Below are 17,342 nucleotides of genomic sequence, written 5' to 3'. Positions count from 1 at the left end.
GGGCCCCTGTCCGTGGCTGCCCCCGGGGCTGAGGGGTTCCCCAGCCCTCCGCCCCGCCCCAGGCCCGCGGCCGGTGCCCCTGTGGGGCCGGTGCCCGGCGGGACGAGCGGCGCCGGAGCTCCTCTCCCCACCCGTTTGGCAATTGCTGGTTCCGAGCTCGCACACAACCCGAGCACTGTCCGTGGGTTTATTTTAAACAGTTTAATTTGCCCCGGAGGAGCGGCCGCTGCCCGGCAGAGACCAACCCAGTGCGGCAGTTCTGGGAATCGGCTGCTCTGAAACGCAAACGAGCCCCGGCGCGCTGCCGGGGCGGGCGGGATAGAGGGGGAGGGACGGGACGGGCACGACGCGGCTCCGGGGCTCGCCGGCGGGACCGGCTCCCCGTATCGGGACCCGGCGGGGGGACCCGCGGTCCCCGCACTCTGCCGTGCCCGGCGGGGCGGCGAACGCCGGCTCTGCCGCGGGCAAGAACCGTGTACATCCCTTCGGAGCCGTTCAGCCGCGCCGGGGCTCGCCCCGGGCGGAGAAGAGACACCGGCGGGTGACACTGCCGGGCAGGCGGTGAGCCCGTCCCACGTGTGCGGAGCAGGGGAGCCCCGGCGCGGCCCCGCCGGACAACGAGCCCCCCGTGAGCTCCTCCCGGAGCCTTCCCGGCCCTCCAGGGGCTCCGCGCTCGCAGGCCGGGAGGGACGGCGGGGGACGGCCAGGGCTCCCGGGAGCGGCGGCCGGGCCCGGGCGGGGCGGAGGCGCGGGCAGGCGCGGAAGCGGAAGGCGGTGTCGCCATGGCAGCGCGGAAGCGGAAGGCGCGGGCGATGGCGGCGGGCGGCGCGGCGCTGTGGTGGCGGCTCTCGGCCTGGCTGCCGCGGGGCCGCCTCGGCCTGGCCGCGCTGCTCGGCCGCCTCTCCGACCGCCTCTCCCGCGGTCGCGACCGCCGCGCCCGCAGGTAAGGACCGGCCGGGACCCCGTCGCCTCTCCCGGGGCTGCGAGGCAGTGGGAGCCCTCGGCCGCCCCCGTAGTCGGTGTCGCGTTACCGGGGCATCCCCCGCTCACCGCTTCCCCTTTCCAGCCCGGCCCAGCCCCTTGGAAAAACCGCGTAGGGCAAAGGGGCGGCTCGCTGGCCCCAGGCCGGGCTCGGGGTCGGCTCTGCTGTCGCAGACCCCTGTAGCTCACCCCAGTGTGCGATCGCCCTCGGGACAGCAGCTGAGCTTTATTTCCCATGTCCTTGCCTCCCGCTGTCAGTGGGCGCCCCGCGGCTGCCACAGCTCAGCCCTCGGGGTGGCACCGGCCGGGTTTGGGTGCTCGGCTCAGTCCCTCCGGCCGGGTGGTCGCGGAGGGGGAGGTGTCCCCCGGGACGGGGCCGAAACCGGTACCAGCCCCGTGTGTGCCCGGCGGGCAGGGAGCTGAGCGGGGCAGGGCCCGCTGTGCCCGGTGGCCGTCACCGTGACAGTGCCCGGCGGCCGTGAACAGCCAGCGGCTGTCACCGTGACAGTGCCCGGCGGCCGTGAACAGCCAGCGGCTGTCACCGCGCTCCTGGAGGAGGTGGATCGTCAGTCTGTGCTCTCGTTCACACCAAGGAAATTCTTGCCACGCTTCTCTTTTGGTCTCGCCAGTGTTTTTAGGGCAGATAAATTGGGCTGAGCCCTGGAAAGCAATCCCTGAGTTGACAGAGCAGCAGTGTAGATGCCCCTGTGTGCTGCTGTGTGTGGGTGAAAGGACAGCACTGTGTCCCCCAGTTTCACTTCACCTCCGGCTCTGAAGATGAGGTTTTACAGTGAATAGGAGTTTCAGCTGCATTGTGAGTTTCTGTACCAAACCTACATTTTAAAAAATAAAACACACCCCCAAAAAAAATCCGTTGTTTCTATTTAGGGTAAACTTTTTATTCAGAAGGGGTCTGAGGTGGTTCCTTTTGATTCCGTTTTCTCTTTCTGGTTAACTCAGTGATGTGAAGTACGTGGAAAGGGCTCCCCCCTTGTTCATTTTCTGTTCCTCTGAAACCTGTTTTGTCACAGTGTGGAATTTTGATGATTTCTTCATAATGTTACATGGTTTCTGATAGTTGTGTGTGCGTGGTTGGAAGGGTTGGTTGTACTGGGTAGTCACTGAGCTGATGTCAGTCGCTGGTGGGTAGAGGCTGCTGCTCTGGGAGCCAGTGCCAGTGGATCTGTGGCTGGAGCAAAATACGGATTTATTTGATAATCCTAAAAGCCATAGGTTCTCAGTGCTGAATAAGTTGTAAATTTCAGTATTGGGTTGAAAGACCAAACAATGTTGACACACTGTAAATTACTTAGGGAGTGAAAAATCTGGAGGATGCAGTTAGTGAGGATAAATCTGGACCAAACCAAACAGTACTGGTGCTGCAGGTTGATGTTCCTCAGATGTTCCAGTCAGAGTCCAGATGCTCCAAGCTCAACCCATCACTGCCTGCAGCCTTCAGAGCTGCCCTGGGAGCTGCCCCTGGCTCCAGGCAGGCAGGGAGGCAGGTGCAGTTGGACTCCCAGTTCCAACAGTCCTTGCTAGAAAATGCCTTCTGGGAACCATGTTTCTGGAAAGTGTCTGCTTGGCCACTGGTCTGGCTTCTGGAAGGGTAATTGGGTTGGCCAATGAGATAAGCAGGACAATATTCTTCTCTGTTGATTGTTATTGTAAAATACATAAAATTTGCCACTGCTTCCTCCCTGGGAATAATTCCAGAGGATGTTGTTTGTGACCTGCGGGGCTGGGTTAGAGCCCAACAATGCCACTGCTCTGTGGGGTGAGCACTGGGTGGGTTTTAAACCCCTGTGTTTTTGGATCCATCGTGAATTCCTGTAGCTCTGTGTGCCATGCTCCCTTGCAGAGATGGAACAGAGGGAATCTGCTCTTTGTATGTGGCCTGTGAGGCTTGAGGTGAGCAAAGGTGTGTGAAGGTTGTGCTCAGGTTCTGTAGAAACTTAGGAGAATGTGCCTGAAAAGTGGTATTTCTTGTGTTTCTGTTCTGCTTTAATTTTTCTCTGCACCTTTTAGGGGATATTTGCATTGTTTTTAACAGCCTGTGCTGGTGATCTCTGTCACTTCTGGGTATTCAGGCTGAGCCCAGTCCACATGATCCGTTAAAACCCACCATCCCAGGAATTCCTGCACTGACTGACTCAGATGTCGCTGTTCATGAATAGTGAGTGACAAACTCGTGGATTTGCCAGGAAACGCCACTATGAACTGGTTTCCTTGTAAGGACGTTTGGAAACCTTGTGAAGATCCAGGGTTGTATCATGAACCAGATGGGTGAAATCATCTTCCTGGAATCTGTGTTCATTTGGGCTCTGGATTGTGGTAAAAAAGCCAGAAGTTCCTCGTAACAAATTCTGGTAAAGGTTGTGATCAAGTTTCCTCTTGGTGTGTGATGATGGTGGAATCATCAGGATGGGCCGCAGGACAGTGGCTGCCTGCTGGCCCGAGGACCTGCTGCTCCTCAGGGTAAGACAGGCAGCCCAGTTCCATCCCAAGAAGCTCCCATGAGTGGGGTTTGCAGACTGGAGTGGTTCCAGTGGGTTCAGGGATGCAGTTCAGTCCCTTGCTCATGGATTCCTGGATCTCATGGGAGCTGCTGCTGCTAATTGTGCTGAAATGTGGTTTTGTCATGTGATCAGACTCCTGCCGGGGGGGGTTATTCTATGAGTGGATGAATTTGCATGTGTGAAACCTCCAAGAGGAGAAGTTGTTGCTTGCTTCCTGTCACCCACTGCGTGATGCTGGCAGTAAGCTGGTTTCTTCCCAAAGTGACTTCAAAGAAATTAAATTTGTTCTGAAATTTCTTTTTGAAGAATGAGTTTTCTGACCTCTCCCTCACAGGGAACATGTGGAAAGCTCCCCTTTTGTGAGGTTTGCAGGGGAAGTTGTGACTGTTGCGCTTCTGCGAATGCTGGTGTCATTGCTGGACAGGGATGGATCCCTGTTGTGGCTCTTGGTGCATTCCTCCTGGGACATAGTCTCTCCTTTTGAGGGTCATTCTTGGGGTGGGATTGCTCTGCCTTTGCTGAGGCATGCACTTGGCCAACCTGTGTGCTGTAGATCTATTTTTGGATAAGGTTGAGGGATGGAGGCATTTTTCTCTTTAAAGCAGCCTGATCTTTAAACCTGAAAGGTGACCTCAGCCCAGCTGAGAACAAAGCTGACATGGAGGGAGGGTTGGCCATGATGAAGCTGATGTGTGTGTGATGGAGATAATTCAGAAGTGGCTGGTTACAGGTACAGGTGGTACCAACGCAGCACTGCCAGACACCTGAGCATCCACACTCTCATTTTCTGCAGCTCCTGGCCTCCTTCCCCTCCCATGTTGTCCTGATGAAGTAGTTGTTTCCCCTCATCTCCGTGCCAGCTCAGGGGAGGAGCTGGTGATGTTCAGATCTGTTTACCCACATTTTGCCCTGTGTCTCTCTGTTTCTACATTTGGTTTTGATGATCCAGATCGTATTGTGGAAAGAAAGGGAAAGGCATTCTTGCCTTTGTGGATCCCTGCCATGTATTGGCTCTGGCTGCAGTTCTTCCTTTAGCTGCTTGGAATCTTGCTGGGACGCAAAAGTTTCGCTACAAAGAATTTCTCCTTTTATTTTTTTGCACAGATCATCATGGCTCCTTTTAGCCCCACTACTCACTCCTCCTGTTCCAGTGATCACAGCCCCACCGTGTTCACTCTGTCCAGAAGGAGCGCACAGGTTCCAGTGGATCAGGAATCTGGTCCCAGAGTTTGGGATCTCCAGCTCGCATGTCAAGGTGCTTTCATCCCCGGCGGAATTCTATGAACTCCTGAAGGTAAGGTGTGGGCTGCAGGTTGTGGGAATGGTTTTATACAATTCCAGTTTTGCAGCTGCTGCCTAGTAACTGTTCTCATATGGAGTAAGTTTAGCTGCAGGGAGTGTGCTCTTCAGTTTCCCAGGAAGGACTGGTTTCTTCCTTGAATTTTAGAGGCAGCAGTGGTTCTGCTGTGGCTCCGCCGAGCTCTGTGTGTTTTACGTGCACTGTCCATGTGTTACCTTTCCTCCCTCAAGGCCAGGGAGCCAGAGCAGAGACGTGGCTGAGGGCATCCTCCCAGGAGAGTGCAGCACTGCCGGGTCTGGACTGATGGCTCCTCAGGACCCTGTGTGAAACTGAACTTGTGTTTTGCTGCTCCCAGGTGCAGATAAAAGCAGCCAAGCAGCGGGTGGTGATGGCCTCACTGTACCTGGGAACAGGAGTCCTTGAGCAGGAGCTGGTGAGTGTGGAAGGGTTTGGGAAGGCCAGGAAGGGAATGCAGGGGAGGGATGTGCAAGGGAGGCACGCTTCTGGTTGAGGTCTGGTATAGAGCCAGGGAACTGCTGCACTTCTTCAGGGGATGGTTAGCCTGGACCTGTCAGAAGGGACTGGCCTGCTGTTCAGAGTGCTCAGGGGGGCTTTGTAAAACTCAGGTCATGGGAATCTATTTTTCTTGAATGGGATTCGAGCTGTAGTTGTGTGGTGCTGTGTTGGTGCTCCAGGACACAGATGAAGGATTGGTTTTCTGTATTTGAGACTGAGGTCAGCTTTGCTTCATGGTATTTGTCTTTTTTTGTTCGTTCCTCTGGAATCAAAAGCATTTTTGCCCAAAGGCTTGAGGAAGAAGCCTGGCCTACGCCAGGTTCTGATGTTAGGAAGCAAATGCCCTGGCAGGGTAAAGGTGGATGGAGTCTGCATAGGATTTATGCCCAACTTTGTCTGGGCTTGCACATAGGATTTGAATTTGCATGTGACAAACAACCTTGTAGTTAAAGAATAAAAATGCAGTGAATTCCTGCCAATGTTTGTCTTTGGTGATACAAGTCTGTGATTTGGGAATGATATCGGGACTTTTTCTGTGAACATTAATTGCTCTTGTGAGACCTGAAGAATGCGGACATGTAAAACTGAGGCCCTTTGATCTGTGGCTTTAGGCTGATGAAGGCTGCCAGGCTGGCAGATGCAAAGGCTGAACTGGCTGTGCTTGGCACAAGGAGGAAAGACTTGCACCAGGGTGTGGGAGCTGTCTTGGCCAGGGTCTCCTGCTGCTGAGCACTTCCCTTGGAAAGTGTATTTGCTTTTGTAATGAGGAGAGAACTCTCTCTGCAGGTGTATTGCTTAGAAGAAACACTGGAGAAATCACTGCAAGCAAAAGGCTCACCTGACCTCAGAGTTTCCATTCTCCTCGACTACACCAGGGGTTCCCGGGGTAGGAATTGCCGCTCATTGCTTTTGTCAGAGCCTGATTTCACTCTTAGGCTAGGGAGACAGTTCTTTTCAGAGTGGGTATCTTGGCCAGTTGGACCTACTTGCTTAAAACATGCACACTTCAGGATTGTCCTGTTGTGTTCCAGAACTGCATATTCCAAAAAAAATCTTCAAGTTGAACAGCTTTTCTTCCAAAAATATGTGGTAGGGGCAAGAAGGGCCAAACTACTCTATGCAGCTGGTATAGTCTTGCTTGGTTCATTTGTTAGTGCATTTGCCCTTACCCATCATGCTCACTTACATTTTCATTTTGAAAGGAGAATGGGAATTGTTGGAAGCAGCAGCACACTGAATCAGGAACCTGTGCTCATCTGCAGTGACTCTTGTAGATGTGTTACCACTGCTGGTGAGGCTTGGTTAAGAAGCTTGAAAAGTGTCAGACCTGCCCTGATTCTGAATGTCAGTTTCAATATTGACATAGTGCAAATGAAAGTGATCTAAAAAAACCAAAGAGGAAAGGAAAACATGTGAAGTGCCAGTGGATGGGAGGGGTGCTCACCCTGTGACCAGCTGAAGAGCTGTGTCATGGTGTGCCCTGTCTGGTGTGATCTTTGTTTGAAACTCCCTTCCTCTGCCAGGCAGGAAGAATTCTCGAACAATGCTGATCCCGTTGCTGCAGCGATTTCCCGAGCAGGTCCGCGTGTCCCTCTTCCACACCCCAAACCTGCGTGGACTGCTCCGGCTCCTGATTCCAGAGCGCTTCAACGAGACCATTGGGCTGCAGCACATCAAGGTCTATCTCTTCGATGACAACGTGATCCTGAGCGGGTGAGTCCCGCTCTGTGCCTTGGTGCCATCATTTCATTGGCCTTTGGGCAGGCTGTCTGTGCTGCCAGCCTTGTCTGAACACCTGGACTCCATGGTGATCCTATCAGTCCTCTTCTGAGATGGGAGATCAACCATAGATCCTGCACCTGAGATTCTCAGATGAAAGCAAGTCTTTCTTAATGAGAAAAATATTTTGAGATTCTGAAGGAAATGGCCAATTTGTTCTTTAGTGCAGCTATCCCAGAGTGAGGCCTGTAGCCTAGCCTGGGAGGTTGAGAATCTTGTGCCCATGCTCTGAACTCGTCTCTTCCCTTTCTCTTCAGTGCAAACCTGAGTGATCTGTACTTCACCAATCGTCAGGACCGCTACGTCCTGCTGCAGGACTCTCCCGAGATCGCAGACTTCTTCACGGAGCTCGTGGATGCAATTGGAGATGTGTCCCTGCAGTTACAGCAGGATGATACAGTCCAGATAATGGAGGGAATGGTACACCCGTACCAAGGTAGGAGGGAGTTGTCTCAGCTGGTTGAGTGATGGGATCCAGAAGAGAGGAGTGACAGCCAGGGTTTAAGGATGGCTTAGGCTCCATCTGTGTGGGAATTGCTGGGTGTCGGACCATTGTTCAGGCTGTGGGGTGCCCTGTTTTGTGGCATCCAGTATTATAATCAAGACTGCTTGAGTTTCAGTACTGGGTCTGTTGGGGTTTTCCCAGCACAGTGGCTGTCACAGGCTGATTTGACAGGGCATGCAGAGACTGGAAGTAACTCTTCTGCCTCATAAATGTGCTGCTTTTGGCCTTAAACAAGAACTTCAGTCCTTTGAGAAGTTCATTCTGATACTAGCAGCTGCAATTCCAGGTGCTCTGGGTGTGCGTGTTCTGAAGGGTTTATGAATGTGCTGCTATTGTTGGTAATTAATCTTTTGTAGTAGAGTTTGTTCTGGGAATCCAATGGGAATCAGTTCAGGAAGACTGGGAACAAGCGTAAAATTGGGCAGAGAAGGGCAGTGAAGTGCCAGGCTGATTGCGTCATCAGTTTTTGTCCTGGCCTTGCACTGCTGGGTGATGTAAGTTCAGGCTGGGGGTGGGAGTTTATTTGTGTGTTCCAGCTCATTCTTGGTTGTCAGTGTAGCCTCACCCTCGTCCTCTCCTTTCACAGAGGATTTTTCAGGCTGCTGCCAGTTGCTGAGCATTTCTCTTCTGTAATGTAGCTCTGCTGACCTTGAAACAGCTGGTTTGGGCCTTAAGACAGAGTGTGCACTCTGTGTTGGCTCCTGTTTGTTCCTGTGTCCATGTCCTGTCAGCAGCTTTTCCTGGTGTGTAAGAGGTGACACGTAGCTCTGTGCCTGTGGAGCTCAGACACATCTCTCTGACTTTTCCTGCAGGAGACAAAGTGGCTTACTGCGAGATTGCCCACCGGAAGGTCATGGAGGTCATCAACTCTGCCCGCACACGGCAGGAGCTCCTTCATGCAAAGACTTTCCACAGCAGCCAGCCAGGCAGCTCCCTCTTATCCCAGCAAGGCTCTCAAGCATCTGGGAGTCTGAAACCGGAACCTGACACCTGGATCTATCCCTTAATCCAAATGAAACCTTTTGGGATTCAAATAGACGAGATGGTCACAGAGACACTGCTGACAGAGGCTGAGCGGGATGCCAGGATATACCTCACCACTGGCTACTTCAACTTGACACAGGCCTACATGGACCTCATCCTGGGCACAAGGGCCGAGTACCGGATCCTCCTGGCCTCGCCAGAGGTCAATGGGTTTTTTGGTGCCAAAGGGGTGGCAGGTGCCATCCCTGCTGCCTATGTTTACATTGAACATCAGTTTTACAGTGAGGTCTGCTGCCTGCAGCAGCAGGAGAGGGTGCAGCTGCAGGAGTACTCCCGTGCTGGGTGGACGTTCCATGCCAAAGGTAAGGTGCCCTTATCCCCAGGAGTTGTTCAGAAGTGTGAGAGAGCTGTGCATTTGGATTGCGAAAGGAGTAAGGGGCTGGCTGGGTGCCAGTCCAGGTTTAAACTTCAAAACACTCCTCCAAGGTTCAAACAGCGTGCTTGTGTAACCCTGGAGGGTTTGGATCACTTGGGGGACGCCTTGCCTTTGCCTTTGGTTCAATACAGTCACAGGGATGATGTGAGAGCTGTCCCTGTGGTGACACTGAAGCACTGCCTCATGAGAAAGGTGATGTGAAGGAAAGGGAGCATCTGGATGTGTTTGTGATGCAGTCAGTGCCGTGGTGCAGTGTCTGGTATCCCTTGGGCTGGTTTCAGCAGGCAGGAGTGCTGACTCTGCTGGGGACCCTGCAGCAGTATTGGGGGCAGGTGCTGGACGGGAGCTGCTCCCAGGGCCTTCCCAGCAGCAGGTCTGTGTGGGGACAGTGTCAGTGTTGAGGGATTTGCACAGCTCCCGTTCCCAGCTCACGGGGTGCAGTGTGAGGAGCTGCAGCATGTGCTTACAGGAGCCACTGCAGCCAGAGGGCAAGGGGCTGAGGAAGGAATGTGGACTAACATGCAGTGAGTTAATGAATGCTAACCTCGAGGTCTTCTCTGGGAGACCCTGAATTCCTGCTGGATACACTGTGCCCAGCTCCCACAGGCCAGCACAGTGCTCCAGCTGAGCTGCAGTGTTTGGGCTGTGACTGGAACACAGGGGCTCCAGCCATGCCTGTTTTGAAGAGAGCTGTTAGCAGGAATGGCTCCATCCTCCTGCTTCTTGCAGGAGTGCTCAGAGGGAGCCTCAGAGGTGGCGGGGAGGGAAAGCTGCCCAGTTGGCCTTCTCTCAACTGTCAAAAATCCCTGGGTGCTAGTGGGTGCCTCTGTGTTGAAATGACAAACAGGGCTCAGAGTGCCCCTCCCCAGCACGGCCAGGAGTGCAGGGAAAACCCTTATCTGACCCAGGGCAGCTCGAGGGAGGGCCCTGCCTGCCTGCCTGGGGTGTTCCGTGCCTTTCAGGATGCACATGCTTGAGCCATCTGTGGTTCCCAGGTTCTGCCTTTGTTGGGCACTGCTAACTCCCAGTGGGATGTGGTTTGGCATAAACTGAGCCCAGAAACGAGGGCTGCTTTTCCCAGTTACCAAAGTGCAGATGGTCCTGTTTGGCCAGCCAGGCCTGTTGGGCTCTCTGCTGTGTGGTGTTTGCTTGGAGGGGGATGCAGGGCTTGGAGTTCAGCAGCTCCCATGCCTAGCAGGAGGGACAGCTGGAGACATTTGCTGCCTTTTTTCCATTCTCTTTCAGAGTGCTGGGCGGATCAGTGTGCAGCTCCTCCTCTGGCATGCTGTGCCCTTGGCACATGTTGGATTCACCTCATTTCCTTCTGCAGGAGTCACATGGTGTGGCAGAGAGGACAAGGACAGAAGAGGGAAGGGAGGAAGCCTTGGAGATGTGAAGGGCATGTGCACAAGGAGCACATGGAGCCTAGCTCCTGGCTGAGGACATGAGATTCCCAGCAGCAAATAGTGCCTGTTGGTGCTTCCTCTCTGGGCTGAGACATGAGACACCCTTGAGTCTCCCATGGGATCCCCAAACACTGGGGCTGTGCTGCGTGCCCCTCCTGCTCCCCTTAACCTGTTTGTATCTGCATGCAGAGTGTCAGGTGGTGCCCAGGGATGTCTCTCCTGGGTGCCCACACAGGTGTGGCAGAGCTCTGCACAGATGGGGTGCACGTCTGAGCAGGACTGCCAGCAGCTGTCCATCCCAAAGCCCACCTGCCACTTCCCTGCGTGTGATGTTGGGGGTGACATGGGGGCATCCCTTGGGGTCAGGGATCCCTTCCAAGCACGTTGTGGTGACAGGGTGCTGGGCAGGTGGTGTGTGCTGTGAGATAAACCCTGTTAGTGCTATTGACTGGCGCTGGGAAGCCGCGCTTCCCCTTGCTGGAAGGTGAGTCACTGCTGGAGCAGATCCTGACAGATGGCCGTGAAACCAGAGAGCTATAAAGGCTGTGGGACTGCCACAGGACACTTGGGAAGGCAAGGAATCTGTTCCTCATGGCTGCTGCTTGGGCAGAGGTCCAGCCTTTGGCTGGTCAGGCACCAGACAGCCCCTGGCAGGGTCCTGTTTGGTGGCAGAACGTGACAAAACTCTGCCATGTGGCTCTCAGGGCCCATGGTGGGCTGTCCAGCCCTGCTGTGGTGGGGTGAGCCCGCGGGGACTGGAGGCATTAGGGCAGTGCCAGCTCTCTGAGTTGTGCTGTGGGGGTGGGGAGGAGCTTACAGGAACTGGCAGTGAATCGGCAGCATCTTACTCAAGGCATTCTTGGAACTGCTCTGGGGCTGAGTTGGGAAACCTGCTGCTATTTTAAGGCCGAGGTGGTTTTTATGCTACGGGTTCTTTGTTGCAGTCTGTGTGTGACCAGCCATGGGGATAAGCCTCTACCAGAGACTCACCCAGGGCTCTGCTGAGGAGAGCAAAGGCTTTCTGGCTCCGTTTGTGCAGAGTGGCCACACAGCCTCTCCTTGGCAGCAGTCCTGATTCTCCTGTGGCTGTTCCTTCTTGCCCTGCTGCAGTGATGTGCTTGAGAATAATGTGATGTTTCCATCTTTCCCTTGAAAACCTGTCCTGGGCTCTGTCCTGCTCTCTGTGCTGGCAGAGCTGTGGGAGCTGTGTTGGTGAGTGGCACTGGGGGCCAGGTGCCCTGGCATGAGTCTGATCTCATTCCTGGTGGCTCCTCTGTGTCTTTTCACAGTGGCATGTGAATTCACTGCCAGAGCTGGAGGTGCCTCTTCATGTCATGGTCCCGAGATGGGGGCTGGTCCCTGGCCCTGGGACAGGCTGGACAGACTTAGCCTGTCTGGCTGGGCCTTTGGGGCTGGTTCCTTCACTGAAAACCTGTTTGTCTTCTCTCAGTGTTTCTGAATTCACTGTGGTGCAAAACAGCCTCTAATGCAGTGGCGGGACTTGCTCTGGGTTGTTTTGGGGCAGTGTGTTCCTGGGGTGCGCTGGGGCCACTGCACTCCCAGTCAGAGCCCTGATTTGGGCTGTGCCAGGGCACCCCACACATGGCACACATCCCACAAACTGCACACACCCCACACATGGCACACACCCCACAAACTGCACACACCCCACACTCCCCCCACAGCACACACTGCACACACCCCACACACCCCACACATGTCACACACCCCACACATGTCACACACCCCACACATGTCACACACCCCACACATGTCACACACCCCACACATGTCACACACCCCACACATGTCACACACCCCACACGTGGCACACACCCCACACGTGGCACACACCCCACACATGGCACACATGGCACACGCTGCGCACAGCAGAGCAGCCCTGCAGGCCCTGCTGGGCTGCTCTGTGCTCTCGAGGTCCTGTACAGAATCTGTAATCCATGTTTAAAGCATTTAATTCAGTCTGAGTGAAGGGACCATGTGAGCTCACCCTGGCCATTCCCTTGGCTGTCACGCTGCCTCTCTTCCTCATTTTTCCTGCAGGCCTCTGGTTGTACCTGGCAGGGAGTGACCTGCCCTGCCTGACCCTGATTGGCTCTCCAAATTTTGGATATCGATCAGTTCATCGTGACTTGGAAGCTCAGGTTGCAATAGTGACAGAAAATAAAGCCTTGCAGCAGCAGCTGCATCAGGTAAGCAGCAGATTGTGGGGAAGCTGGGGGTATGTTGTACTTCTGGGTCACACAGGGAGTGCTGAGGACGCAGTGGCAGTAAAAACCTCCAGCTACAATAACTCAGAAGCTGCTGGAGCATGGGGAGTCCTGAGGAGCTGTCAGTGAAGTGACTATTGATGAGCTGCCTGCTGCAAGTACCCAGTGCTGGGAAATGAGGCCATAACGGGAAGGAATGTGTGTCCCCAGTGACCTCGGGAGTGCTCAGGGCTGGATGTGCACAGAGCCTTTGGAGGACCTGCTGACTCCTCTGCTCACCAGCCACGCTGTGCCTCTGAGCCTTAACCCCAGCATCTGAGCATTGCCCAGGGCCTGGCAGGTTCTGGGCTAATGAGGCCAGGCCCTTGGAATGTCTGAGCTTGGACTGGAAAAGTTTCTGGACTGGCTGGGATGCCCATGAAGTTCTATGACAAAATCCTTATCTTTAATAATAATAATATGACATTATATAATCTTGACACAAATATTTTTAAGTGGTTTGATATTCAATGTCCCAAGGTTTTTCTGTGCTGTTTTTAATTAGGCAGCTTGTAATGCTCAGCAGTTCTGCTGCTGCTCCGAATCCTGCCTGCTTCTCCAGCTGTCTTGACTGAATCTTCTGCTAGAACTGACTGTCCCAAGTAATTTCTCCTGCAGTGTTCTGTTTCAAAGCAGATGTTTTCTGCCTCTGTGTGACTTGGAGACCTCAGAAATGCACTGTGTGAGGCAGGTGCTGGCAGAGTTGTATGCAAGATCAATGGGAATTGCCCTCTTGCATCAGGGCTCTTCCCTGGGATGAGTCAGAGTGTATCTAATCAAAAACAATTCTATTACTGGAAGAGTTGCTTGAGTATTTCAATTCATATCTTGCCTCTGCTTGTTTCTAATGGAAGGGTAAAATCAATGGAAATGTGACACAAAGGAATTTTCTCACACAGAGCTGCAGTGATCTCATTCAAAGGGCTTTAAACCATTCCCGATTGCTGGAAGCTGATTCTGAGATGGGCTGGGTGTTTACTTTCTGTGGTCTTTTTTAGAAGACTTAATCCATTCCTGGGATGCTGCCATGAAATCACTTTGCCTGTGTAATGTTCAGTTCCATTTTAAAAATGTGTGCTGAGATTTGGGAAGAAATGTGAGTGGTCTGGGTGTCTTTGGGTGCTTCTGTGAATGAACTGAGATTGATTCAGGGAACTGGCCTTGCCTCTGGTGCTCAGATCTCACCATAATGGATGGTCATGGAGCAGAATCCTCACAGCAGGGCTGACTATGGCTCTTGGAGCATTTGAGGGCTCTCAAATTGGAGTGAATTGGCAGATTAATGTGTTGATTCATCTTTTTGATGTTACTTTCCAGTACTTGGTTCCTGCTTCCTTGTTCCACCCTGAATTTAAATAGTGCAGAGTATTTTCTGCTGTTTGTGACAGCTTCAGTGATGAAAAAAAGATGATGAACAAACTTCCAGGAGCTGTTCTGCTCCTCGTTTGCCTGCAGATCCTGAAACCTGAGTGTTTGTGCTAAAAACCCCACTTAGCTGTGATCAAAGCACTGCTCTCACGTGCTGTGAGTGTGTTATCAGCAGGGTGGTTCATTTCCTCCCTCAGCACTGGGTGCACGCTGTGGGGGCCCGAGTGTTTCTGGTAATTTAGCTGAGATCACGACTGAACATTCATCTGCAAACACGGCGCCTGAGCTGTGTCTAGAAAGAGCTGCATAAGCCAGTCCCAGGAGGTTTGGGTGAGGTTTCCTTTTCTGGCAATTACAGCCTGGCCTTGAGGAGTTTTCTGAAACTGAAGCTCAGCTCATGCAGCTGTGGGGCACAAAAAGGCAAAACCCTCTACCCTTGTTCTCTGTAGAGTTTTAATTGCAAATTCTTGAGGAGAAATGGTGCATACTTGTGGTAAGATCCCTGGTCAGCTTTATCTAAGAACTTGCTTCTCTGAAGGACCATTATATAATTTAACACTTGGGATTTACTGAGATGATGTTTCTTTCCCTGTTCAGGAGCAAGAGCAGCTTTACCTCTGCTCAGGTGTGGTCTCAACATCAACGTTTGAGCAGCCAAGTCGTTATGTGAAACTGTGGGTGAAGCTGGTGACACCTTTGATCAAGAATTTCTTTTGAAAGGAGAAAAGTTGCTGCTTTGGGTGAGTTTGCTGCCATTATGGGGAATTATATTGCACTGACTGTAGTGCTCTGTCATGAAAGAAAGATTTGAGCAATTAGTTCATGGACACGCAGATGATGAGGGGAAAACCAGAACTTCTCGATTCCTCTGGGGTACTGGCTGCCAGGGACTGGGATCAGTGCTCAGGTCCTGACTGGATTTTGTCTACTAGAGTTTCTGGAAAGGGCCACTGGCAGAGAACCCATACAGTGGTATTTTCCATGCACGGAAATAAAACTCCCTTTCTGAAATGTCCCTTTCAGAGTTTCACAGAGAGAGACAGACTGTGTTTGTGCTGTCTTGACCAGCCAATCGAAAGCATTGCTGGAATACTTAAAATGTTTTGTCTTTGTATCCAGTCAGGGCTTTGCTTTGCCCCTGTAGCATTGGTTAACAGGGGCAGTTGGTTTTTCTTTTCTGTTTTGTGGTGTCCTGGGGTCCTGGTGGTTCCACTGCCCTGTGACTCGAGCCCTTGTGAGCTCCAGGCTGTTCCTGTGCTGGGCATAGTCCTTGCAGTTGGCACTGCTGCACGTGTGCCAGGGTGCTGCATGTTCCCACATCCCCTCAGCAGGGTTTGCCTGGCTCCTTCACGCTCAGATGTGTTACAAGTGTATTTCCTGAGTTGTGAAAGGGCAGGAGAAGACTTTTGGGGCTGGTGTGGGTTTGGGATGTTCCTTGCTGGAAGTAGGAGGCTTGAACCATAACATCCTACAAAGAAGGTGTTTGGAAGCCAGGTAAAAAGGTGTGGGAGTGCAAGGTAGGGTGTGAGCAAGGGTTTCTGATCTGGCAGTGCCACAAGCAGGATTTCTGGCACCTGAAAAAAGTTGATGGTAAGTGTGAAATTCGGTCATAACTGATTATAAATACTGCTACTCTGTAAAGAAACGAGCTGCTCTCTGTGCCTGCCCTTGGGGTTTGTCTGTCTGTGAGCTGTGAGAAAAGTTTGAGGCAACTGTACTTTAGAACTAATTGTTCAAATATTTCACAGAGTGGGATTTTGGTGAATTGTTTTATACCAAAGGCACCAGCCTTGGCAGATCTACTCACCTTAGTGTGTGTTACTGCTGACACAGATTATTTGTTGCCAAGAAAAGGCTGAGTAGGTTCGGTACCCTAGAAATAGAAATAGCGTACTTGAGAGAGGAACCTGTTTGCAGCTGGACCTTCTCTGGGCTATGCAGGTTGGGTGTGGGGGAACTGGACCAAATCTGCACCTTTCTTCTCCCGTCTGCTCCAGCCAGACAGATGCTCCATGCAGGAGCATGAGGAGTTTCTGCTCAGTTTGCCATCACACAAAGAGCTGTGGGAAGATGGAGAGCCAGAAGAGGGAAAGGAGTTGGGCACTTGTGTGCAGTTGTCTGTCTGGCTTCCCACGGTGGTCTGGCTCCCCACCAGCTCCACGTCAGAAACCACCAGTGGAAAACCTGGATCTGCCCTGAGAACCTCTTGTGCTGCGAGAGCAGGCTCCACACAGCAGTGCTTCCAGCACTGGTTTTATTGATACTTTGCTAAAATGGTTCTGGTACAATCAAACATAGACTGAGTTACACAACGTGGAGGTTTTTACAAATAAAAGTACTGCTGTTCTCCATTGTCTTTAAAGTCTAGGCCTCTAGGAGCAGCGCCACACCAGCCAGCACCCACTTGGCAGCTTTTTCTTTTGTCTTCAGGTTGAAGGTCCAGACGTAGGTGGGCCCTCTCGTCCGTGTCTTGTAGACGGGGCACTCATAGACGTTGACAGTGTCCATGCGGTCCACGGGCACGGCTCTGAGCAGGATCACCGGCATCTCGGGCGTCAGCTCCTTCATGCGCGAGTCCGCGATGGAGCCCGAGGGCACGTCCCAGCGCGCACCTGCAGTGACAGCCGTGACAGCCGTCAGGGCACCCTGCCACCCCGGGCTGCTCCCCGAGGGCCCTTCCTCACAGCTACGCACGGCTGGGGGCTCCCAGGCTAAGGTTGGGTGGAGTGGCTCAATGGTGGTTAGGTCTGACATGTTCTCATCTCACTGTGACCCGCGACTGCATTTGCCTTACTGTGTGTGGGATGTCTGAATAAATTCTGTCCCCACCCCTCCCTTCAGCATGGCTTTATGTGGGAATTGCAGAGTTTAAGGTGAACTGGCTGTGGTGGGATCTGTCACGTGCTGTCCCGTATTGTCCAAGTGGACCTCCCAGCTGTTCTGCTGAACTGCCTCCTTCCTCTCATTAGCAGTAATTATCATGGATTTAAGTTCTCAATTTGTCTTACTCGAGCATCAACTATGCTCGAGCACAAATGTATTCACTAGAGCCTTGTAGCTCCAGGAGCCCTGGGGTTCATGAGCTGGAGCCTGAATTGCTAAAACACAAATTTCTGGTTTGGAAAGGCTGTGTGATCCGGGCAGTGCTGCCCTCAGCTGGCGGCTGAGCCTGGATCCAGATGGACCCAGATGGACCCAGGGGCACCCAGGGCTCCCTGCTCTGAGCTGCCGCCAGCACGGGGCAGAGCAAACCGGCCAGCAAGTGCTGACACTGCACGAGG

General features: G+C 53.1%; 2 protein-coding genes across 9 annotated transcripts in view; one reads left to right on the top strand and one right to left on the bottom strand.

Annotated features, from left to right (window-relative positions):
* The first annotated feature begins 176 nt into the window (after positions 1-176).
* On the top strand, positions 177-16,901 carry PGS1 (phosphatidylglycerophosphate synthase 1). 2 transcript variants are annotated; one of them, XM_039716120.1, is made up of 10 exons: positions 177-943; positions 4,605-4,794; positions 5,156-5,233; positions 6,103-6,202; positions 6,840-7,029; positions 7,353-7,531; positions 8,413-8,946; positions 12,488-12,636; positions 14,659-14,801; positions 16,492-16,901. In XM_039716120.1, exons 1-9 carry the CDS (start codon positions 783-785, stop codon positions 14,776-14,778), a joined length of 1,701 nt encoding a protein of 566 aa, XP_039572054.1. In that variant the 5' UTR covers positions 177-782; the 3' UTR covers positions 14,779-14,801; positions 16,492-16,901. The 2 variants fall into 2 exon arrangements, with proteins under 2 accessions (XP_039572054.1, XP_039572055.1); XM_039716121.1 differs by lacking the exon at positions 16,492-16,901 and adding an exon at positions 16,059-16,407.
* Positions 16,391-17,342, bottom strand: part of DNAH17 (dynein axonemal heavy chain 17) — a 33,055-nt gene continuing 32,103 nt past the window's right edge. For all 7 annotated transcript variants that reach the window (XM_039716109.1, XM_039716110.1, XM_039716111.1 and 4 more), the window contains one exon: positions 16,391-16,673. In XM_039716109.1, coding sequence (XP_039572043.1) covers positions 16,426-16,673 — 248 coding nt within the window. In that variant the 3' untranslated portion in view covers positions 16,391-16,425. The remainder of the gene's footprint in view (positions 16,674-17,342) is intronic.

Source organism: Passer montanus, unplaced genomic scaffold (genome assembly GCF_014805655.1).
Source record: "Passer montanus isolate IOZ18808 unplaced genomic scaffold, ASM1480565v1 scaffold35, whole genome shotgun sequence".
NCBI lineage: Eukaryota > Metazoa > Chordata > Aves > Passeriformes > Passeridae > Passer > Passer montanus.
This window is presented reverse-complemented; position numbering and strand designations above follow the sequence as displayed.